At 40.4% G+C, this 25,383-nt stretch overlaps 1 protein-coding gene across 1 annotated transcript; it reads left to right on the forward strand.

Moving 5' to 3' along the window:
* The first annotated feature begins 8,393 nt into the window (after nt 1–8,393).
* Nucleotides 8,394–24,693, forward strand: LOC150087749 (uncharacterized). The gene is made up of 3 exons (XM_090370141.1): nt 8,394–8,570; nt 18,497–18,691; nt 24,569–24,693. The coding sequence occupies exons 1-3, from the start codon at nt 8,444–8,446 to the stop codon at nt 24,598–24,600; spliced, it is 354 nt and encodes a 117-aa protein (XP_090226267.1). The 5' UTR covers nt 8,394–8,443; the 3' UTR covers nt 24,601–24,693.
* Nucleotides 24,694–25,383: the final 690 nt, after the last annotated feature.

Genomic DNA, 25,383 nt, shown 5'->3' on the forward strand with positions numbered 1-25,383 from the left:
GGCAGGAGGAAAAAAAAAAAATTGCATTTATTGTATTTTAAAATAAAATCAAATTTTACAGAAAAAAAAGTTGATTCGTTTCGATTATTTACCATTAAATCTACCATAAAATTTCTGTTGTTGATATGGAATTCAACTTTCAGTTAATTACACTGAGTTGGCTTTGCAAAAACACTCTCATGTAGTAATGGACTGGAATGGGACGTTGGTGACTGTTCAAATTCGTGAATGCCTGATATAAGATTGTGGTTCGCACATGTGGCAATCAGTTTTCGAGTGTTTGTGAGAGAGAGAATGGGTCAGGATCGAGATATTTCCGACTTCGAGTGTGGAATGATTGTGAGTACTAGATATGCAGGTTCCAATACATATAGAACAGTCAACATGATTAAGTGCTTTCGTTCTGTGGTGTCACAAATCTACCGCGACATGGCTGAAGATCAGTCAAACAACCACTCAAAGGTCGCACGTGGGCCAGCCACGTGCAGTAATAATTGGTCCTTGCACAGTTCAGTGTTTAGAAATTATGCAAGGTCTTTGCAACACAGTGGCCCAGTTAACTAGGCAGCCCATCGCAGGAACAGCAAGACCAATATCCCATAGACTATGCGCCGGACATAGCTCGTAGTAGCTGTGGCAGTCGATGGCTGTTACAGGTACATAGTGTGCATAGTGTTAGGGTCGGGCGCCACCTGTGGTTTCCCACATCTGCGCCATATGTACACTGTGAAGAAATACAGAACTACTGTAGATGACAGAAGAGTGTTGTGTGTTCAATGTGTAGTTTTGTGTTGGGTTCTGTTGTGTGTCCTGGCATTTGGCCGCAGGGCCCCTGGTGGAATTCCACGTTGCCCGCACACACTACTAGGAGGTAGCCAGGCTGCCCCTTATTCTCTGGCAGGTCTCTGTCAGAGTCGCCTGAACTTCCTGAACGGAGACCAATTAAAATAAATAAATAAATAATAATAATAATAATAAAATAAAAAAATAATAATAAATAAATAAAAAATAAAATAAAAAACTAATAAAATAAAAAAAAATTAAATTAAAAAAAATAATAAAAAATAAAAAAATAAAAAATAAAATAAATAAATAAATAATAAAATAATAATAATAATAATAACACAAAAAAATTAAATAATAATAATAATAATAATAACACAAAAAAATTTAAAAAAAATAATAATAAAAATAAAAAAATTTAAAAAAAATAATAAAAATAAAAAAAACTAAAAATAATAAAAATAAAAAAAATAAAAATAATAAAATAAAAAAAATAATAAAATAAAAAAAATAATAAAATAAAAAAAATAATAAATAAATAAATAATAAAATAAATAAAAAATAAGGTAGAGTGCGGTAATGTAGGTAAGGGCATCCCGTAAATTGACAGTGGAGCATATGCCCCACCAGGAGAAAAGGGGGAGGGGATAACTCCAGAAGGGTAGAAAAGCCACTCAGCGAGAGTGCTGAGTGTGACTTATATTTTGCGGTGGAGTGGTCAAGACCACTGGAGCCTACCAAACCATATGGAAAGTTAGCAGGTACTCCTACTTTGGATGTTCCAGAGTTAGCAAGTCGATGCTGGTAAAACAGTCAAGTACAGATTTTTTTATTTCGAGTTTGAGTAAGTCCTTTACAGGTTTCTATCCCTGGCTTGAGTTGGTTGTAGAGTCCTGCGCCTAGAAAAGAGGTTCTGTGCGTACTCCGTTAATGATTTATAATATTGTTCTTCAGAAATTAGCAGGTGCTCCTGTCCTTGAGGTATGTGTTGTAGCCTGGTGTACAGTGTTCCTCGAAGATCGTTATAAATTGGGCAGTTATAAAGAAGATGGTCCCAATCTTCAATTTCTCCACATGTACAGTAGGAGTTATTGATGATTCCTAAGGTAGTCAACTTACGATTTATAGAACCGTGTCCAGTTATAATACATGTACAGTAGAGGCCAGGAGAGAACCAATGCGGTGACTTTGGATAAACTACTTTGACATCTGGGATGAATTTCTTAGTTATTAGGCCCTTGTCCGTCTCCTCCCATCTTGTCTGCCAGATTTGTAGTAGCATGGCAGCTAGTTTTTTCTTTTCTTGCTTGCAGTCAGTGCAGGTGTCGATGGTATGTCCAAAGATGGTAGCTGGGATTCCCCGCGACAGGCAGTAGTGCAATTCTCGACGGATAACCTCCAAGTCAAGGGGGAGGACACCTGCAAGAACCTGTAGGGCCGGAGAACTTACTGTGCAACAGGCCCTGGTAATGGCAAGCAGTATACTTCGCTGAATTGTTTCCAGTTTGCATTTATTGCGAACAATTATTGCTCTATGGTACCAAATCCCAGATCCGTATGTAATAACAGGGAGAAATATAGCGTTATACAGGAGTTTGAGTGTTCTCCGGTTCAGACCCCAGTCACACCTGCTTACTCGGACGATTAAGGCTGCATAATTTCTGATTTTTACTTGAAGGTATGAGAGGTGCGGGAAGAAGGAGAGCTTTGAATCCAGGATGATACCCAGTTACCAGCTTGATGGTTTTTCCTTGTACCTTGATCTGAGGTGGCCTTGATATTTGTAGGGTGCCTTTGAGAAGTATGGATTGTGTCTTCTGTGGAGAAATCTGGAGCTTGTGTAGAGTTGCCCAGTCCTGTAAGATCTGTAGTGCCTGATTTCCAGCGGCCTCGAGAGCTGCTCTGGTGTCCGCTGCGATGGAGATGGTAATATCATCTGCGAATGCTTGGATAGTAACAGGGCCCAGATCCAGATCAAGTAACTCATCAAGGACGATGTTCCAGAGGAACGGGCCGAGGACCGAACCCTGTGGGCAGCCTCTGTAGATAGATTTGGTGAGCTTCTGGTATGGTGAGGAGATGGTGATCTTCCTGTTGGAAAGGTAACTTTCTATACACCTGTATAAGTTGGCTGGTATGCGTGCCAATCTTAGCCTGCGAAGAATGCTTGGCCACCAGAGCATGTCAAAGGCCCCGGCAAAGTCAATGGTTATGAGGAGAAAGTACTTGTAATTAGTGTTGGCTGCAGCTTGGGTTATTTGGTAGAGAGCATCCTCTGTGCAGCGTCCTGGGCGAAATCCATACTGTGAATTGGATTGTAGGCCAGCTTCTGTGTAGTGTGTTAGGAGTCTGGTATGGAGGAGGCGTTCAAGTAGTTTGCTCAATGTGGACAAGAGGGCAATGGGTCGGTATGAGTTAGGCTGTTCTGGAGGCTTCGATGGATTTTTCAGTATTAACTTTAATTCAGCTATTTTCCAGCTTTCTGGGAAGGATCCCTGGGTTAGGCATTTATTGAAAAGGTTAAGCAGAAATTGGGGATTTGCCTGGGCGACCTTTTTTAGTATTTCTGGTTCAATGCAATCTAGTCCTGGGGATTTTTTATCCTTCATTTTGCCAAGGGCTTGCTGCAGTTCTTCAGTGTTAAATTCTTCCTCCACAGAGTCAATGTGGTAATTGTCATTATCTAGACAAATTTTCTGCTGTTGTGTTGTGAGATGATCGGCGTCGCTGATAAAGAGAGTATCCAAGATATTCATCATGGATTGCTCCCATGACGTTGTCATGATTCCTTGTGGTGTTATTGTGGAATGGACTACTTCTCCTCTTGGCAATTTGTTGGTAGTAACTCGGTACCCCACTCCCCAAGGGTCCGAATTACCAGTGGTGGTAACCAGCCGCGCCCATGTAGTTCTTTTTCGCTGCCTGATCATGGAAGTGTATTGGTTCCTGGTCCTCTTGTAGTCTTCACGAAGGGCTTCCACATCAGTAGCTGGCCAAGAGGTGCGAGCTCTCTGAAAAGCTTTCCTCTTGTTATGAACAGTCCAGCGTAGACGTTCGAGTTCCTGAGACCACCATGGTACAGCACTTGGAAGAGGTTTTTTCTTGGGCATAGATTGATTGCAGGAGAGGGTGATGATGTTAGTTACAAGCTTTTGATGCTGCTCGGGATTCAGGGAGAGGATATCAGAAGGGTGATCCATGATTGTTGACTGGAGAGAAGTGGTGAACAGCTCCCAATTGGCTTTGTTACAGGTACAAATGTGCACTGCGAGACACAAGAAAATGCGCCTTGCATGGGCACGTCAGCAACAGCACTGGACTACATATATGTGGAAATCTGTCGCCTGGTATGATGAATCCCGTTTCCAACTCAATCATGCCCATGGGCATTTCCGCTTTAGTAGAAAACAACATGAGGCCATGGCACCTGGATGTACTTTTGGTGTTCAGCAGGCTAGATGCAGTTGTGTTATGGTTTGGGAACTGTTTTAGTGGAACGGTGTGAATCCTGTAATTACTGTTAATCAACAGCTCTCATTGCAAAGTCTCAAAATCTAGAGAGAAGAAAGGAGCGATAAATATCTTAAAAGCCGAAATATCATGACACAGAGGAGCATTGGAGCGCAGGACCACCTGCTGGTCTCTTGTCCCAGTCATACAAATCATCATATTTGATGTTTCTCTTCTTTGTGGCCTTGTGAAATTTAGGGTGTGCACTCCATACCCTCTGTATCTTGAAGATCGCGTGGATATCATATAAACCTTTCGCTGAACCGATGAGGATCATCGTAATACCATTGTACGAGCCTACAGAGGAGAGAGTGGTAACTCTAGTTTTTTCCAATGAGTTGTGAATATCTTTTTTTATGAAAAAAATTCTGTTCATTGGTGTAATTACACGGTAATGTACCAATAAAACTACACTGATTTCCAAAACTTAAGTAACATCTGCTTGGAGTTATATTTTCCACACATATTGTAAAGGACAATGAACAGTTCATGACATATCCAAAATATGGCCTGGATTTCACGTACAACGTGATTTCACGTGCGAACTCCCCTGATTAGAAATCGGTGGTCTGATTTCAAATTGACCTGGCATATCTAGTGACAGTATCTTATAATGGAGCAGGAAAGCGAGCAAACCAGTCACGGTTAGATTTTCCAGTGTATTCAGAATATCTGAAAGGAGCCAACTTGGAATCATTGGAAGGTATGACTGTGGTCATTCTATTGCAGATGTAACCTCATGGATTAATTTTGATTGCGTTATTGACTTTGAAGATATTTCTAAAAGTCAAAGGAAAAATACCATAAGTCCAGGCGAATGCAGATCCAGAGAAGAAGCAGGCCAGCTCTTCTGCAAGTTTTCTATTTATCACTGTATATATACACTCGTCAAAAAATTAGAAACCTATATTTAAAAGTAGGGTAACTTTTTTTTCGAATTGCAGTATGTGCGTGTCATGGCAGAGTCCACTAAGTGTTTGAGAGAGTCTAGCTCCAGATTCAAACAATCTTCCATCAATACATTTGTCAGCTTCTGTATTGTGGTCTATAGAGAACTGCGAAGGCGAATCTTTATGTATCTTTTTCTCAACGTAACTGAGTTAATCGGTCTCAGGCGAAGGAACATGGTCCCCCCCCCCCCCCCCATCACAATAAACTAGAATTTTTCTTCCACGGTGTGGTGGAGTCGATGCCACGCCATTGAGTGTATGAGTGTATTTCAAAGTATTTCATTCACCGATGAGTGTATTTCAGAGACAGATTAATGATTCTGCAAGAAGAGATGGTTCTGACCATCTACAAAACCTAAAAGTAGTTGCAAATAGTTATTTCGAGGATTCTTGGGTTGAACTATTCGGACACCAGTTCCTAGAGGTTGAATGTGCCTAGAGGAACACAGAGAGACAACTTTGTGTGTCGTCTTGTCCACACAGAGAGATAACTTTCTTATTTTGTATGAAGTGAACAAATACCGGCTGAGATTTATCTGTGCAATTATGTTTTGTCCTTTTGTTCTTTAATTTGTGGAATCATTGGATGCTAAGAAAGAATCAGAAAGTTCTTATCGTAATGGAAAAAATTAACCAACATTATGGGATTATTGTAAAATTATTACAAAGTAATGGGAACCAAGTAAAATTATTACAAAGTAAGACATTTCTCGCAAGAACCTGTCAGGTGCCCCATCACGGCCTTAGCTACTTTTACTGAAGAGTGGTATAGCATCTGAGAGGTTCCGACGCTACGAATTTGATTTTTGATTTTTTTTTCTCAAACGAAATAAAACCAAAATATATTTAAAAAAAAAATATATATATATATATATATATATATGTGCCTGGGCAAGTTTTAAATTCAATGCACTTAACTGTGAAACAACAAAATGAAAAGACTTATAGAACCATGTGGGTTTTTTTTATTAAAAAATACAGTTATACAAGAAGTTGTTGCAATAAGTATTGCAATCCTTCAAGAAAAAAATAAAGTATTACAACTCTCAAAACAGAATTTGGAAATCCCAAAACGCTTAATTAAAAAGAAAGTTCGTCACCTGTCAGGTACCCCTCCACTACAACTTGAGGGATGCTAGAATTTTTGCGTTTTCCGGTATATTTTGCACCAAGCAAATTACCTGATACTTTTCATCCTTGATTGGGCCTTACTCTGAGTGCTACATTCCTCGACAAAATTAACAGAACAATGTTTTTCATGAATATTTTATGTGAACAGAGTCCCCAAAAGCGAATATTTGATTGAATACACATCATGGCATGAAAATTCAGAGTATCCAATAGAAATGCATCTACCACCTTACAGAGTCACACATTATGCAAATTATTCATGCCTAAACAGCGTACACCACTAAGGGATAAGTATGGAATTCTAGAACATGATAAGGTCTAGTTTAGTGCAATATAGTGGAAAATATCATTTAGGCATTTGACACTAACCAAATTGTAGTAGGAATGAATACATTACTTATTAGTCAACTATTATGGTTGGCACGAAGAGGATTGAGACATTTCCGGGTAGCCACAGTGGTCGATGTGAAAAATACAGGACTCATGGAGATATAAAAAGGAAACTATTATCATTTAGGCCAAGAAAAATTTGTTTGTTGGATCCACAAACCCTAAAGAGGGTGATTGAATTATCCCCAGAGAACAGGAAAGAAGAGTGACAAAACAAATCAGGAATCCACATACAGTATAGTGCATATACTGTCTGTAGAGAGTTGCACAACTTGTTGTAGTAGGGTTTTAGGAGTATCAGCAACTAAGGCCATATTGCTCCGTGCAAACTGTCTCCAAAAATCAGACTTTCTGGGAAAAAAAAGCATGTTACCTTCGCCTGAGACCGAGTAACTCAGCCACGTTGCGAACAAGGCCCATAAAAATTCCTCTCGTCATTGATGGGACTCGAACCCAGGTGTTTTCCTTCCGGTGTGGGGAGGAGGAGGAGGACGATGATTCTACCAACTGTGCTACCCACCAGGGCGCACAAACTTGGATTTCATGGGAGAGCTGCAGCTCATAAACTCAACTATTTCCATACTCCCTTTGAGCTTATTCGTTGTCTCCAGAACAATGGACAGTAATGTTAAGATCTGATGGTGGAAATTTGGTTTGGAGGATATCCGAAAAATGCTATCAAATGTCATATTCCCAACGCAGAAGTCGGATGAAACCCAAGTTGGCTAGTTAATGCATTATGGACAGACGAGGTCCAAAGTTTCCCAAAATTTGTGGGAAACCTTGTAGATAGCTTGGAATAATGTTAGTCAAGACATTATTATAAAATTAATCTCCGGATGCCACGACCGTGTAAGGCAGTGATAAGATCTCTTGGAGAATATTTTGATGAAAAGTAAATATAGTTCTCGATTAATCATTTCAATATTTTTTGCTGTAAATTTTTTAATGCCGAATAAAAAATCTTGAAATACTTTGTAGGGTGTTTGTTTTATATATATTAAACCTTACATTTCCATAGATAATTTTTAAAAAATTAACGAAAACTGTTGTCATACGCTGTGATTCCAAACTTTTTGGCTAGAATGTAGATCTGGCTGATCAGAGTAGTTATAATCACAGACCATCCCACACAGGGTGGAAAAGGCTCGGGTTCGAATTGTATCAATGACGCCAGAAACCTTTAGGGGTCTTTTTCACTCCGTAGATGAGTTAGTCGGTCTCAAAAGAGGATGCGAAATTCTCTCCCGGACATTTGGATTTTTCATCCAGCAAAATAGGAAATTTAATGGAAGTTAATTCTCGATTAGCCCTAATATGGCAGTTTGTGAAAGTACGTTTTATGTTTTTTTATTGATGGATATATTATTATTATTATTATTAGCCATCCAGATAACAGTATGATCAGAATGACTGCAAATATGTCCAAGCAATGCAATCGCAGTTTCTTAAAAACGTTAATAAGATTTCCTGTTAGGAAACGTGACCAAATGAACATAAGGTACGAAAACGTGATAACCATACTGATGGCAAGAAGCAGATGAGTCCTGCATGTGCTGCCACCTATAATAGCAAACAATTTCCTCTTTCACTTTTCTGTTCTTCGAATTTGTTGTGAGTGTTTGGGACGTCAAGAGAAAGTTTCGTTTTTAATATCAAGAGGAAATTGCTATTGGTGCATGCAAGCAATCGTTATAAAGGAACCTGATCTCAGATGTCACATGCATATTGAAAGTGGAGTGCATTTGTTGAGATATTTTTCGGCGGAGAAGGGAACATCTTTTAATAAATCAGTCACCGAAAGAGGTAAGTTCATTACGTTCTTTACTCAATATGAACTTATGGTCTTGCTCTAACACCAATGAAATTAGGTGACATTCACCTAATTCCATTGGTGTTTGTCTTTCCCTTTGTTATGTACAGGGTGTTTAAAAAGTAACTTTTTAAAATTAATAATTCGAAAACGGTAGTATCGAAAACAGTTGTTTACATTGCAATCAGTTTATGGCATTTTTTAAAAATTAATGAATTTGACCACTAATAAATTAGTGGTCAAACTTAGAAGTTCTAAGTTTGACCACTGGGAGGACGCGCAAAGTGATTTAATTCAGAAAAATTACGTGAAGATAAATTTCTCCTCAAACTTTATTGAAGGACATTACTGCTGTACTGCCCTTGCACGGTAAAGATCTACACGTGTCCACCGTTATTTTATCAATAGTTATTGAATCAAACCAAATCTCCAGGTGTCCACGATTTTCTAATAAGCTATCATGAAGAAGGAAGGACTCGGACTGGGAGTTGCAGGAATTTTAGGAGCATCAGCAACTGAGGGCATACTGCTCCATCTATACTTCTGTTAATTGCGTGTGTTCTGAAGTCGAATTTCTGTTTGCTGGACTAAAAACCCGAGATTCCGGAAGGAAAACCCATGCCTCACCTGAGACCAACTAAGTTATCCACATTGTGAAAAAGGCCCATAAAAATGCTTCGCCTCATCGACCGGATTCAAACTGTGGTGTTTTCCACCCTGTATGGGGATGATGGCGATCTTACAACTGTGCTACCTACGGGAGCCATTGGTGACATAAAAAAAATAACTTGAGAGCAACCTACCAAAAGTTAACTGTTAATCCCATAGTTCCGCGTATCCTATGTAAATGTTCAGAACTGATTCTTATTTTAATTCAGTGGACATTTCCAGATTTCCTAACACATTTTGTTATATCACGTGGCGGATATTGGAAACTTCATCTACAAGTATGCTGTTTTATTACTCCCAGATTTTGGTTGGAATTGCTCGTGGAAAGCACGAGCGAGTTTCGTACGGCAGTTTGGGGGATAATTTCCATTGCTGTGGGGAACTGTAGGCGAGTACCACAACTCGTTGAAGTTAAGTTTAGGACCATGTCTTGTCGAATGAAACTGTTCAATGATGAGTGAACGCTATTAACTCTAGAAAAGTCAAGTTGGTGAAGGAAATGCCCATAATTGACCTCACTGATAAGGGATTTATATAGGGCCATGCGTAAACTGGTATCATAGTTAATGGCGCGTGTTATGTGATGGGTTCAATGCATCGAAGGCAATTTGATCTGCTGGAACTGCGTGTCTTTAACTTAATGCAATTCAACACGTGACCTGCTCGGTTTGTTCAACAATTACTTCAGACAGACCTGTGTTTCGAAGGTGTTAACTAACCTTCCTTAATCCCACGGGTCTATCCCATTTTGATTACTAACCCTTCACTTGGCTGAAGACCAATCTTCTGAAATGACCAATATTGTAAAATAAAATCCCACAAATCATACTTAAGAATGTTTTAGGATGATTTCCGATCCATTAAGTTAAAATAATGTTGGATTTCATATAATTAATTGCATGTCAACCTTGATATTTGTACGTCGTATTGTAAATGTACAGTATACGCTCAGTAATCACAGAATTGTGACCACCCCATTTGTAATGGACAATGCTGCATAGCTCGCAAAACAAGGAGTCAAAGAGCTTTGTACTCTAGAGCAGTGGTAATTTACAACTGGTCGTGCAAGTCAAAATGATAAAATAGCAGTTATAGGACGTAGTAAAGACATCGCAGAGTTTCAAAAGGACATGATTGTGGTAGTTCATGTGTCGAGTGCTTCCATATCGGTTGCTCACAGCCCACTCTTGTAAAGCTGTACAAAGAATGGCGTTAACTATATGGTGAATGCAGGAATATCTCAAATGATGATGCACTGCCTAATCAGACGCATGGGACCGCACAGCCGACGACCCTAGAGATATCCCCTCCTCACCACTGATCATCATCAACAGAGAATGCTGTGGTGTGAACAACATTCGGGTTGGACACTGGAGTATTGGAAAGGATTGTCTAGTCTGATGGGTTGAAATACCCGGTGCAACACGCCGACGGACGCCTTCATGTGTGACGCAAGCAACACCAGTCCACCGACCCATTGTGCTTGGTGCGAACAATCCAAGCAGGTGGCAGTGGTTGCTTAATATGGAGCATGTTTTGTGGCAAGAACAGGGATCCCTGATGCGTATCTGCCAACGTTTCCCTAGTGGGGTCTACTGGCAGCTCTTAGGAGACCTAGGCATTGACTCCACTAGATGCATAAAGACATCTAGTGGAGTCAATGCCTAGGCGAATAGCGGCTATTATTCTTGCGAAAGGTGGGCCACCATGATGTTAGGTAGGTGGTCACAATTCAGTGATCACTGAAAATAAACAAGGATTGTGATTATTTCATTCCTTTGTTGAATTCATGATCACATAACTAAAAGATAACTTGAATTGGTATCCGGCTGCTTGTATGATGTGCTTCCTAAACGTTTCTTGATTTGTGTGTTTTTAATTAAAGTACTGTATTAAGTTCCTATTAGTGCTACCACATAAAGATAGGCCCTTGGATTGCCAGATACAAGTGATTTATTAATTGGGCAGACAACAGATAAGTATTAAATGAATTTCTGCATGTTCATTCTGCTTCTTTATAGAAGTGCATTCAGTCATTATCTTGTAGCTCAAGATACGTGTCCAAGAGGCGCCTGACCTTGACCGACATTACAGTTCCGCATAGCCGCTCTTCTTCCCCTCCCTACTTATACCCCTACGACCTGTGGATTTCCCTGCGGAGCAACTAAGGCGACTGGCTGATCACCGTGCCAATTGTTTCAAAGCCACAACTAGTAGTGGTTTAATAATTCAATATGACAAATACTACCTTCTGTGAAAATTCTAACGTCTGCACCATCTGTGGGACCAGCTCTGACCCTATTATCCAATGTATTGAGGGTAAGCAATTAATATGCAATGACTGTACCCACTCTGATCTGGAAAAAATTCAATAAAAGTTGTTGGAAATCATTCTGTTGTGATAGCGCAAAGTGCAAAGTGCAAAGTGTGTTAAGTGTCTAACGGCACCAGGGGTTCCCCCCATCTCCGCGTTGCTTTCATTGTGAGTATACCAGTTCACTGGGAAGGCCAGAGATTTAAAAGTGTGTGGATCATGTGAGTGTGTTGTGTTATGTACCGTTGTTCTTCTGGCCATTTAGCCGCTGGACCCCAGCTGATGCCCAACGTTGCCCGCACTTCGCCCCGTGGAGGCAGACCAGGTAACCACTAGTTTAAATTTGCACTCTGGCAGGTCCTGCCACCTAGTTTCCTGGGATTTCAGTGGCTAGGACCTTTAAAAAAAAAAAAAAAAAATTGCATGGGAATATTGCGCTAGAATTAGAAAAGCCAAAATGGTGGGCGAACAGCGTAATTTAGACACGGTTATTTTTGGCGTGGGGGGCATTCGCTTGCATACAGATAGAGTTGGGTAGAGAGAATGAAGACTGGAGGGATAAAGACAGAAGAATGGGGTCAATAGGGGAGACGACCCCAGGTAGAATCAGTGGGGCATGCCCATACCCCACCAGAAGGAAGAGTGGGGTCGTCAAGGAGGGGAGGAGACAGGAAAGCCGTCACCTCCCCCCGCCGGGGTAAGGGAGAAGAAAGGGCCGAACAAGGGAGCCGGCTCAGATCACTAACATGGCGTGTATGTAGCAAAGCTGTGGCTTCGTCAGGTCCATGACAGTGTACAGTCCATTAGTTGGTCAGTGTTGGGATAGGATCTCATCCACTGCTGTTCCAATAATCAGGGTGTCAGTGTGGGATGGTGTCACTAAGGGGATATAGGTCTCATCCAGTAAAGTCCTAGTCATTGTCCGTTTCAGTTGTCAGAGTTCCAGTGTCGAGTTTAGGGAAGTTGTGGTAATGCTCGTAGTCTGCTGAACAGTTCGTGCGCAAATTTCGAGAGGGCTCTATAGTACTCTTCTTCCGACAGTACAAGGTGTTCCCGATCCTTCGGGTTGAAACATATTTTTGTTATAAAGTGACATCTTATATCATCAAAGAGGGGGCATTCATGCATCAGATGTGTCCATGTCTGATTTTCACCGCAGTGGCATAGTGGTGATTCTTTTATTCCGAAGGTCGAAAGTTTGGCATTAAAGGAACCATGTCCCGTTAGAAGGAAGGTGGTGTAGAGCCCCGGTGAGAACCAGGCCGGCTGGTGGGGGTAGACTTGGGTAACGTCCGGGATAAATTTCCGGGTTATGGCGCTTTTAGTTGATTCTGCCCATCGGGACTGCCAGGTTTGCCGGAGATGGTTGATAAGACGTTTTTTCTCTATGTTGCTGTTGTTGGCTGGATCGGTAGTGAAGCCGATGCAGGATACACTTTTACCTCTGGACAGTTGAAAGAGCATGCCGCAGCGGACAATTTCCAGGTCCAGGGGGAGTGATCCTGCCAGGGCCTGCAGCGCATGAGAGCTGACAGTGCAGCATGCTCTTGTGATGGTGAGCAAGATGCTACGCTGTATTGATTCTAATTTCCTTTTGTTCACAGCCGTGGTTGCTTTGTTGTACCAAATCCCTGCAGCGTATGAGACGGCAGGGATGAAAAAAGCCTTGTAAAAGAGAGACAGGGTCCGTTTCCGTAGTCCCCAATCTTTTCGTGTGACTCTTGCTATGAGGGCTGAGTAGTTCCTGATCTTTCTCTGGAGATAGATGAGATGTGGGGTAAAGGATAAGTTTTTATCCAATACGATTCCGAGGTATTTTAGTTCTGTAGTTAGTTTAATCGTGGTTCCTTCTATTTTGATTTGTGGTGGCCTTCTCGTGTCGAGAGAACCCTTGAGGAGTATTGAGGATGTCTTGGTTGGTGATATTGTTAGGTGGTTCTGTTTCGCCCACGTTTGCAGGGAGTCAATTGCCCGGTTTGCAGTGGCTTCCAGTTGTGCCCGGCTGTCCTCCTACAGCATCAGGACGAGGTTGTCTGCAAATGCTTGTGCATCTGCCCCATTGAGATTCTGATTGAGGAAGCCGTCCATCACCAGATTCCAAAGGAGTGGCCCCAGGATTGAACCTTGTGGGCACCTCCGGAAGATAGGCCGAGTAAGTTGAGAGTAGGGAGCACATACTGAGATCCTTCTATCAGATAGGTAGGTTTTGATACAGTGGTACAGGTTATTGGAATTCTCAGAAAAGCTCTATAACTGTTGCAACGAAAACAGCAGGGAACCTGAGGCGCCTCCCTCCTGTGCCGCTAGCAAAGTTGAAATGTCCTACTCTAGTTCATTTGAGTCAAATATCATGCCAATAACCAGAAATACTGACTCTGAACCTTACGTGGAAGGAGCCCCTAATCTCTGCTTGTTGTCGCCGGGGTCGCATCAACTTTCAGATGCATCAACTCAAACACAAGTAGCTCTGCTCTCAGAAGATCTCAGCGCCAACTCCTTCCCTACTGACACTCAGAATCCAACCTTTTCTATTCTACAATCAAATAAATTCCAGCAACTACTCTTCAATACTATGAATTAAATGCTCCATCAAATTCAGCTAATCAGTGTACCTCATTCTGCAAAATCTGATATTTCTCTGGATTCTAATACACTCAATGAAAGCAATTATGAGCTACCCACGGAAATTCGTAGCATAAAAGCAATATTAAATAATAAACAGGCTGAAATTTCTGACATCAACGTCCAAATTAAAAATCTCACGTCAATTATGTCTTGCCACTTAAGGGACGCTAAGAAGAACTCTGGCCCTACACCTGAAACTAATGTTCTCAAAGTGAATAAGAATTCAGCATTACCTGACGATGCCTTTAACATTGAGACCAGATCTTCGTTTTCCACCGGCCTCAATACTCCTACTGCTGCAAACTCTGAACCTACTCCTGAAACTAATGTTTTCTCCAAGAATTCTCCATTACCTGACGACACTCTTAGTATTGAGACCAGATCTTCATCTTCCAACGGCCTCAATACTCCTACTGCTGCAAATATTAATCTGCCAAAGCCAGTTAACTTTCATGATTCAAGTTATTCAACAGAGCAATTTACTGCTAAATAGACACTGTCAGATTATTCTTCTGATGTAAATCGAACTGCTCCCACCACCTGCTCTCCTCTGCGGAATACTTCTGCTTGTACCTCTACTTTACAAGCTCAGAGTAAACAAGGAGAATCTAATGAGGTCTTGAAACCTGTCTATAGGGCTGACGCCGCAGTAAATAAACCTGCTTCTGATTGCCAGTCTCAAATGCCACACCAAAGATCACAACAGAACAAACCCTCAGAAAATGCTAACGCCTTAATCTCAAGCTACTTTCTCCAAGCTTCCAGCCAAGATGCACCAAACCCAGAATGTAACTAACGCAGATAAATCTCAATTACTCAGACAAAAGTACAATATCACAATTATTCCCAATAAAGACCGAATTTTTGTTTCTAGGCTTTGACCCGCCAATGAATCTGAAGATCTTATCAACTTAATTAGAACAAAAGAATATGGTTTCGGTGTGGATGTCCGTTCTCTGAAGACACGGTGTCCCGTCTACTCATCTTTTTTAATAACATGCCTTCCATCACAAACGGAAAAAGTTTTGAATCTAAGATCCCTCTTATCAGGGGCTCTAGTAAAACGCTTCAACGACAGATCGCCAAGGGAGTCCAAAATCTCTTCTCCACATGCATTGCAATCAGTGGCCCTGCTCTCTACACACACACTACACTCTCCTCTCGTCCTAGAATCCCTAGATCTCAACTGTTCGGTGTTTATCTTCAGAATTGCAGGAGTATAATTAGCAACCTAAACCACTTTAGAGCAATCCAAGGCTCACATATTTACGACATTTACCTACTCACTGAAACTTGGCTCTCCATAGATATTGATGGTCAAGAGATTATAGATGGGCAATATACAATCCATAGAAAGGACAGAGGATCTCGTGGAGGTGGAGTAGCTATTACACATTCTAACCATTTACTCTGTGAAATTGCATAAATTTCACAAATATTGAATCATATTATTGCCTTCGTCATCTTGGCAAGTTAAAGGTTTTATTAGCATTACTTTATTTTCCACCTCCCTTAACTAATAATACCCCTTAACTAATAGTACCTAGAAAACTCGCTGAACTCAATCTTCCAGCTAATTCAATCTGCTGACATAGCAATGGTTTTCGGTGACTTTAACTGTCAACTGGCCAATTTAGGATTTTTTCCCCATCACTGCAGACTAGGGCTCTCTTTAATATGCTTCACAGCTATGGTCTTGAACAAGTTTGCAATTTTCCAATCAGAGAAAATGCCTACTTTGACCTAATATTCTCCTCTACTGATATTGATGATCGCAAAGACAATCGTATATTCCACTGGAATCATTTGCCAATTACTTTTGATATCACTGTGACTTCTCATAACTTCAAATGCATCTCCCCTCTCCACGATTCAATTTCAGAATGGCTGAGTGGCCTCTGCTCAATTTAGCTCTGAGCAATATTGACAAGCAGCTCTTTGATGCTGTTGATGGCATCGATGTGCTCACGAATAACCTGATCAACTGTGTCCACTCAGTTATATCTGACATTGTTCCTCAATCCCATCTGACGGCACGCTCTACCTACGCGCACTGGTATAACAGCGAATTAACACATAAAATTAAATCCAAAGAATTCTATAGAAACAAGTATAAGCAATCAGGTGACAGTCGATACAATATTCAGCCAATTCGGCAAAGAAGTGAAAACCCTCATATTAAAATCTTACGTTTATACAGAATAAATTCAGGATAGTCTACTTACTGACAGAGATATCAAACCATTCTGGAATTTCATGAAGCATAAGAATATAACCAGTAGAAAGTTACAACTCCATAACGCAGATGGAATTCTCTTATCGGACGAATTCAGTATTGCTCAACAGTTTGCCAAACATTTTTCCAGAATCTAAACAAACGATACATTGGGATCTGCCTCATTTCCTGACTTCACACCTGTTAAAGATGACATTCTCATCAACATCTTTATCACAGATGAAGATTTAAACTCAGCTTTAAAAATCATGAGAAATGACTATATTAGAGGTTCAGATAACATTCCTGGCTTATTTTGGGAAATGACTGTCGCTACCTTCAAACCCCTCATAATGCGGATCTTCAACTTATCCCTCAGGCAGGGGAAGTATCCTAAGCACTTTAAGCAGATCAATATAGTTTTCCAGTTTTCAAGAAAGGTGTTAAAAAAAAAAAAGATGTAACTGATTAAACACCCATATCGTTGCAAAACAGTCTGGTAAACTCTTCGACACAGCAGTACACAAACATCTCTTCAGATTCTACAGGCCTTTCATTAATCAGAACCAACATGGTTACTGCAGTGGTAAGTCTGTAGTCACAAATTTGCTTCTTTTCTGGCAATATACCTCTGATGTTCTTGATCACAACCTTCAAGTTGATGCAGTCTACACAGATATATCTAAGGCATTTGATAAAGTCCTGCACAAAAAAACTTCTGGAAAAACTTAAGCAATATGGTGTCCGCGACACTTTGCTCTCATGGCTACGCAGCTATATTACGCATCATTCCTCGAGCGTTATCGTCAATCAAGTGAACTCGAACTGTTTTATAACACTAAGGGGTACCTCAAGGTTCTCCCCTAGGTCCTCTAGGTTTCATTGTTTTCATAAATGATCTTCCTCCTTTCATCTGCACCTCCAATATTCAAGTTGCTCTCTAAGCAGATGATCTTAGGATCTACTCAGCAGTGAAGGAGATAAAGGATTCTCAACAGATTTATTGCGCCTTCAATAATTTCTCTCTGTGCTATCCCTGAATGAATTGTCTGCTAACCCCTCTAAGTGCAAATTAATCTCTTTCTCATCCTGCAGATCTCTACAACTAAGAAATACGGAGTACAGTATTAACTCTGTGATCATCGAAAGGTGTGATCAAATTAACGACTTGGGGATTCTCTTCTCCAGCAGTGCTAAATTTGATGTCCATGTCCTTAAAATTACCAGCAAAGCATTCAAAACACTAGGATTCATCAAACGGAACACCTACGAGTTCAAAAACTACAGATATGCGGTTATCCTTTATATATTGTTCTGCCAATCCTTGAATTCAGTTCACCCATTTGTGGAATCCTCCCACGAAAACTTTAGTTAACTAAATTGAAACAGTCCAAAAAAGTTTTGTCCTTTACCTTGCGTTCCGTAATCCTCTATTTTATCACTCAGTGTATTATGAATCGCTGTGTGATTATTTTCATCTGAAGCCTCTGTGCACCAGAAGAGAGAGGTATTGCTGACACACCCTAAGCCAAAGTAATCACTGGAACTTACGAAGCATCTGATATCCTTAGTAAAATCAACTTGAATGCTCCTTGTAGACAAGTCAGGAATCTTACACCGTTTCGCCTTGACTCTTCCACCACGGACTTTATGAAGTTCAGTCCACTGAACAGAATCTGCAAATCAGCAAATGACTCTCTCATTGACTTCTTTGACAACTCCCAACTACTGATGAACTCCATTCACAAGGTTGCCTCTTCTCTTAAATGCGAAGTAACTGTCCCTCATCTAAATATTGTAGTTTATTATTATTTTTTTGTATTATTTTTCTATTCTCTAACTAATTAAATTATTACTTGTTTTACCAGTAACTTAACTTAATGCAATCCTCTTTTGTACATATGATTTTAATTTTTAAATCTATATCAATGTTTATCTTCCTGTTGGGTTTCATATTATTGTTATCAATTGTGTTCATTGTTCTGCTCTCTGATACACTGTTAATGGTTACCTGTTGTGTATCTTGTTGTTAATAAAATAAAATAAAATAGAAAATTGAATAACAAGTTCTGAAATAGGATTTTCGTTCATTTCAGTGCCCCAGTTTACAATGGACCAGAACCCAAATATGGTGCCAGGCACCCCTAATCCTAATACGATTCAGTTAAGCATATCAAAAAAATTTGTTGTTGACAGAGAGGATCGATTTTCTAATTTTGATAAGAACCAACCTGTTCATCCTCAAAATCCCAATAAGGGCAGTAACAGCAGCCAGAGCGCATCATCCTCAGGTAAGTTCAGAATAGTAGAAAATCAATCAGTTCTGTTGTAATGCAATACAGTGCCAAGTTTCCTCTTGGCTTCTGTCATCCTAAGCTAGCAAGGACAAATGCACTGTTTGTTATTTAAATTTTATTCCCAGAAAGAGTTTATATTATTTACTTAAAATGGTTATAAACAGGTACCTAGTCAGTACTGAGTTCGGTTCCCCAAGGAGCAGGTCTGAGATAAACGTTAGGTTTGGAGATTGTTGAGAGAACGCTACGAAAATTGTATTTCATTCTTCAGTCTTTCAGGTTGTTTCATCTGTGATCGTTGGTCGGAGTTCCGAAAAGACCATGTTATTGTATATTGACGTTTTAGATAATTCCACCCTTTTTCTGAATTGGGCAGAATTCGTGGTTCTTTTATGTTCTAGCATGACATATCTCTGTCCGACAAGGCCACACTTGTCCATACATTATTTGAGCACATCAGTGTTCCATGATTGACTTGGGTAATCTAAATCCCAGAGAATACCTTTAGGAACAGTTGGAAACTTGTGTCTTCCATCCCGCAAAAAAGTTAAACCGACGGTAGAATATAATTTACAGACATGCTGATATACTGACACTTCTATTCCTGGCTCATACGTACCTTGCTGCCTAATCTGATTAGCCGAAACCCAGCTAAGGATTACTATGATTCGAATTCTTTTGATAGGACTATGTATATACCATAAAATGGATAAACCTCTTATAATCATTAACTGTCCAATTTTTTTTAATGGGACGCTGTTTTCTTCACTTTAGTGCGAATATTTGCAATGGATAAGAACTCCAGCAAACTCCCGGACTCAAAAGAACTTGATGGTTATTGGAAAGGACTAAGCAAATCCCCCAGATTTTGTTCAAGCAGGGTTATACGATTTTCCAGTTTTACTCACGCCATCTCTGCTCATTCTTCTTCTGTTCCCCAAAGGTTCAATGCAGGAGGTGACAAAAAACAGAGTCCTAAACATCATAATGGATCCACTAATAGTCCTACGCAAAGTGAATCATTCTCTGATAAGTACAAGCAGATCTCGATAAGTTCTGCCGTTATGTAGTAGAGTGGCAAACTTCCTCTCGGCTTCTGGTACAATGCCAAGTGTAGTATGAACAAATACCAACTGTTATTGAAAATTCCTGCCTAGGTACAGATTATATAATTACTTCAATTGGGTAGGAAGGTATCCATCGGTCAGAGCTGAAACTTGGCGAACCAAATTCAGTGCTTTTCGCGGTATTGAAAACATTGAGAGCTGAGTTGTACATTGACGATCTGGAACTCGTCCTCTCATGTTCCAGACAATAGTCCAATTTCACTTAAAGCCAGCATTGTGCGTATCTAGTTTGAAGACATCCATCTTCCGTGAATGGCCAAGGTGATATTTAATCCCGCAGAACACATTTAGAACGGGTTGGAAACTTGTTTTTCATTCTGACTTTAGCTGCCTTCGCGGTTATTCTGGACAATCCAAGCACAACTAAAAGTTTTTGCTGTTCGAATACGTTTTATGGTGTAGTATATATACTGTAGCCGCTGGACCCTTTCTCTCTCTGAACTTCTGGTTTTTCATCATCTCAAAACAAGCTTTGTTTGGAATTTGTATCTAGACGGTCCGAAATAAGAAAATGAACCAGATGAATGTATTGAAACGTCATGGCCTGAGTTACTTGGAAGGAAATTCTAAACAATCCATTAATTATCTACAAAAATGATTTAATTGTGGAAAAATGCGAGTTTCTGTATTGGTAACAAATAGTATATGTCTTGCATTTTTAAGAAGAGTAATTTTGTATTCCTCCAAAGTGTGAACTTTTGACGTGATCTGCCTCTTCCTGTACAACAAAGGAAGTTGTAGACAGAAGAGAGTAATTATCTAATTTTCTTAAGCCATTCATATCCACTTCTGTTCTCTCAAAGACGGCAGGAGAAAGTGACAGCCAAGTGAATTCCAATGGACATCTTTGGAATCGCTGAAGGTCGTTGGTTATTGCCACGTTTGGTGGGAGACCAAGTAACCCATCAGTCCAGAAAAATTTATGCTAGAATGGTTGTGTTGTGCAGAATATGAGCCAATGGGACTTCGGTATATTATGTTTGTAAATGGCATGCGTTCTGTGATAGGTTTGCCTATTTTTGAGATCGTCTCTTTTCTGTTGTTACTGAATAATTCTTCTATGATGTGTAAAAAGTCGGTAAACATTTCTTCCTTCCCGAAAAAGTATTTTTGAACTGTTGGTAACTGGATATAGAACCTAGACCCTTTTTTAAAATCTCGCATTAGCGCATTAGACGAGATCCTGACCCGGATACAGAGGCGATGCCAAAAGGCATTAAAAAGTACATCAAAAAACGGAATATGAGTTGAAAAGTGTTGTTTGCTTAAAGAGCCGGCAATAACCACCGAAAGAGTTGTCTGTGGGGAGGAATCTATTAACTATGCCGTGAATGGCTGTTAACCCTCTCAAAAATATGAAGAAGAAAATGAAACGGGTCCTGTGGATTTAATGAAAATTTCACAACAAAGAGGCAAAAAGCTCTTTTATGATAATTTCTTTGCTGTACAGGACTTCAGAAGACCGTGAATTCTAAAGGTTGTTGTGGTAGGGATTTAGGAGCATTAGTGACTAAGGGCCATGTTGCTCTGTGGTCTTGTCTAAGGCCATTTTGGTTTGTTTCACTGTAGTCGTATCTAAGACCATGTTGGTATATTGTTCTGTGGTCGATTTTTTGTACTAAAAACACCAATTTCCGCGAGAAGAAACCATGCTACTCTCGCCTGAGATCGACTAACTGAGCTACTTTGTGAAGAAGGCCCATAAAAATTCCTCTTGTCATCGACGGGACTGGAACTCAAGTCTTTTCCTCCCGGTGTGTGGAGGAGGGCAATTCTACCAACTGTGCTCTCCACGAGTGCAATCATAAAATAAAAATATGCGTACAATCCTTTACAGACAACGCCTCTACAGACGAGGAGACCTCGACCGCCATATAGATCCCTTTCAGTGACGTTTCCGGGGTGATACCGTGTGCCAACCTCTCGCCAGATTAGCTGGCCAGAGGTTGGTTCAGAATCGCTGCTGAGACTAAATCTACTCTCATCAGTAAAGAGTACCTTAAGTAAAAATTTTGTGGCTGTAACTTAGACATAGTGTTGGTACTTAAGTTTTGCACACTGTGTATTAATTCTTCACCAGGATGGAGGCGACTTTGGGCCCTAAATTTTCTAACGGACAGTTCTATTTATATGCAGTGAGGCGTTGGAGAATTATTTCTTGGTTTTTGAATTTGGGAAAAGACGCTTCTCTTGTATAGAGGGCAACATTCTTCAACAGGAGAACAGATGTCAGAAAGGGCATAAAATTCACAGTCCAATTCACAGTTCCATCGAAAATCGCACCTATCGTGATATTTGAATGAATCGCGTACGTTGCTAGAACCAGAATATTCATTTCCAAAAGTGGGATCTAACTTTTGCACGCAGGGATAAGGAGGTCGTTATCCCTTTGTACGACGCCAGGTATAGGCCACATCTTGAGTACTTCATACAAGTCTGGAGGCCTCACTTTAGGAAGGATGTAGATCTGCTGAAACGGGTGCAAAGAATTGATGGGTCAACTGTTGATGATCCTGCTCAGGTAGCTAACAAACTAAATGAATATTTTGCATCGACATTCACACATGAGGAGTTATTCAGCGAGGGGAATGCCAGAGGTGTATTCAATTCTGGCAGTAAACTACAGAATCTTGAAATAACTGGGAGTAAAGTGGAGGAGAAATTGTTGAAGATAAACACAAGAAAGGCACCCGGGGTGGATAGGATCTATCCAGTTATATTAAAGGAGGCAGCAAAGGAAGTAAGCAAACCCTTAGCCATAATTATGAGAGCTTCCTTGGACTCAGGGGAGGTATCCATAGACTGGAAATGTGCAAATGTGACCCCAATTCACAAAGGAGGATCAAAGGCTGACACAAGTAATTATAGACCTGTGAGCTTAACTTCTGTTCCAGGAAAATTAATGGAGGCACTGGTTAAAGAAGCACTGCAGGATCATTTAGACAAGACTTCAGTTATAGCTCAGACACAGCATGGTTTTGTTAAGGGGAAGTCTTGCCTGACCAACTTGATTGGATACTGTGATGCAGTCACAAAAGAACTGGATGCAGGGAATAACTTTGATATTATATACTTGGATCTTAGAAAGGCTTTTGATACTGTTGCACATGGAAGACTGCTACACAAATTGGAGCAGTGTGACATTGGAGGCAAATTGCTGCTATGGATAAAGGGATGGTTGAGGGGGAGAAGACAGAGAGTGGTAATCAATGGACACTGCTCATCGTGGACTAATGTTATTAGTGGAGTCCCTCAGGGCTCAGTGTTGGGTCCATTATTGTTTTCTGTATTTATAAATGATATTGATGATGGTATATCAAGCTTAATGTCGAAGTTTGCAGACGATACAAAGGTTGGCAGGGTTGTCAAGGACACTACTGACACTATGCTGCTGCAACAGGATCTGGAAAGGTTGAGCAGATGGGCTGAGAGGTGGCAAATGAAGTTTAACATTGACAAATGTAAAGTACTACACATGGGAAAAAGCAACCCCAGAGCAACGTATCAACTCTGTGGTACTACACTGACAGTGGTAGAGAATGAAAGGGACTTGGGGGTGGTTGTGCAGGCAGATATGAAGTTCTCTGAGCAGTGCAGACGGGCTGCAAGAGTAGCTCATGGAGTATTGTCAATGATATACAGGAATTTTTCCTGCAGGTATAAGGAGGTGATTATTCCCTTGTATAAGGCAATGGTCAGGCCACACCTAGAGTATTGTATACAGGTCTGGAGGCCTCATTTCAAGAAGGATGTAGAGCTGCTGGAACGAGTACAGAGAAGGGCAACAAGATTAGTGAATGGAACAAAGGGGTGCTCTTACGAAGAAAGGCTTAAGTTTTGCAAATTACAGTGTCTGGAGACTAGGCACCAGCGAGGTGATCTGATAGAGGTGTATAAAGCCTTGAATGGTTTGAGCATGCTCAATGCTGATGGGATTCTTCCTCTAGCTCAGAATAATCACCTGAGAGGGCATAAATTCAAATTGAGGAAAGACAGATGTAGGATAGACCTGCGGAAATTTGCCTTTAGCCAGCGGTTGGTTGGTTGGTGGAACAGACTTCCATCCCTTGTGGTGGATTTTGATAGCCTAAATAAGTTTAAGGCTCAGCTGGACAGGTATTTTGAACGAACAGAGGGGTGAAGTGGAAGTGGGTTTTTTTTTTTTTGGCTGATGCTGCATAAGCTTGCTTTCTTGCATCAAATGCCTCTACTAATGCTAAAAAGAAGGTCAACCAGATTGTTGAAGGGAACAAAAGGGTGCTCTTGCATAGAACATTGAAGCCTTTCTTGCCAAGAAAGGCTTCAATGTTGCAAATTGCAGCGTCTGGAATCTACGCACTTGCGTTCTGATCTGATTGACGTGTTTAAGACTTTGAATGGATTGACCAAATTCAATGCTGATGAGATTCATCTTCGTGTTCAGAATATACGCATGAGGAGGGTCATGGATTCAAATTGAGGAAGGATGATTGCAGAACAGATAAGTGGAAGTTTGCTTTAGCGAGCAGATGATTCATGGAACAGGCTTCCGTCTGTTGTTGTGGAAGTGGATAGGTTGAACAAATTCAACGGGGAACTGAACAAATTCTTAGAGGATATGGATGGGTGAAGTGTGTAGCTTTTTTTTGGCTGATGCTTTATAAGCTTGCTTTCTTGTATCGTTTACCACTACTTATTATAGTAATATATCTAAACATGTATATTTATGAACTATACTTATAGTATCTCTTTGTCTTCATTTCAGGAAAGAAACCAGTGGTCTGGAAAAAGACGTGATGCTGTGCGTATTACTTTGTTCAGGATATTTTCATCTGTTCCTACAAGAAATTCAATTGACCCCATCCTTCTATTATGGTCAACCCTTGTGAAAATTACAACTTGTTATGACAAGTAAAAAAATTGTGCATTTATTGTATTTTAAAATAAAACCAAGTTTTACTGAAAAAAAAAGCGGATTCGTTTCCATTATTTACTATAAAAACTACAGTAAAATTTCTGTTGATATGGAATTCAACTTTTAGTTAATTACACTGGGTTGGCTTTGCTTCAACGCTCCCATATAGGAATGGACTGGTCTGTGACGTTGGTGAAGTCGTGAATGGCTGATATAAGATTCTGAAGATCAGTCAAACAATCACCCAAAGGTGGCACGTGCAGTAAAAATTGGTCCTTGCACAGTTCAGTGCTTAAAAATTACGCAAGGTCTTTGCAACACAGTGGTCCAGCTAACTGGACAACACAGCGCAGGAACAGCAAGACCAATATCCACATAGACTATGCGCCGGACATAGCTCTTAGTGGCTGTGGCAGTCGATGGCTGTTACAGGTACATATATGTATGTGTTTCCTGTCTAGGCCTGTGCCTATCTCCACCTAATGTCTCTGTGATGGAATACAGAATCTCTGTAAACGGGCCTGACATAGTATTAGTGTGTGTGTTTGTGTATGTGTTAGTGCGTGTACTGTGATATGTGTTGTTATGTCAGGCCACTTTGCCACCAGGGAGCAGCTAACACCTGGATAGCTGATTTCTGGTGCCCAACCTGGGTACGTGGTTGG

Source organism: Mastigoproctus giganteus, chromosome 3, assembly GCF_048544385.1.
Source record: "Mastigoproctus giganteus isolate SK-2022 chromosome 3, ASM4854438v1, whole genome shotgun sequence".
Taxonomy (NCBI): domain Eukaryota; kingdom Metazoa; phylum Arthropoda; class Arachnida; order Uropygi; family Thelyphonidae; genus Mastigoproctus; species Mastigoproctus giganteus.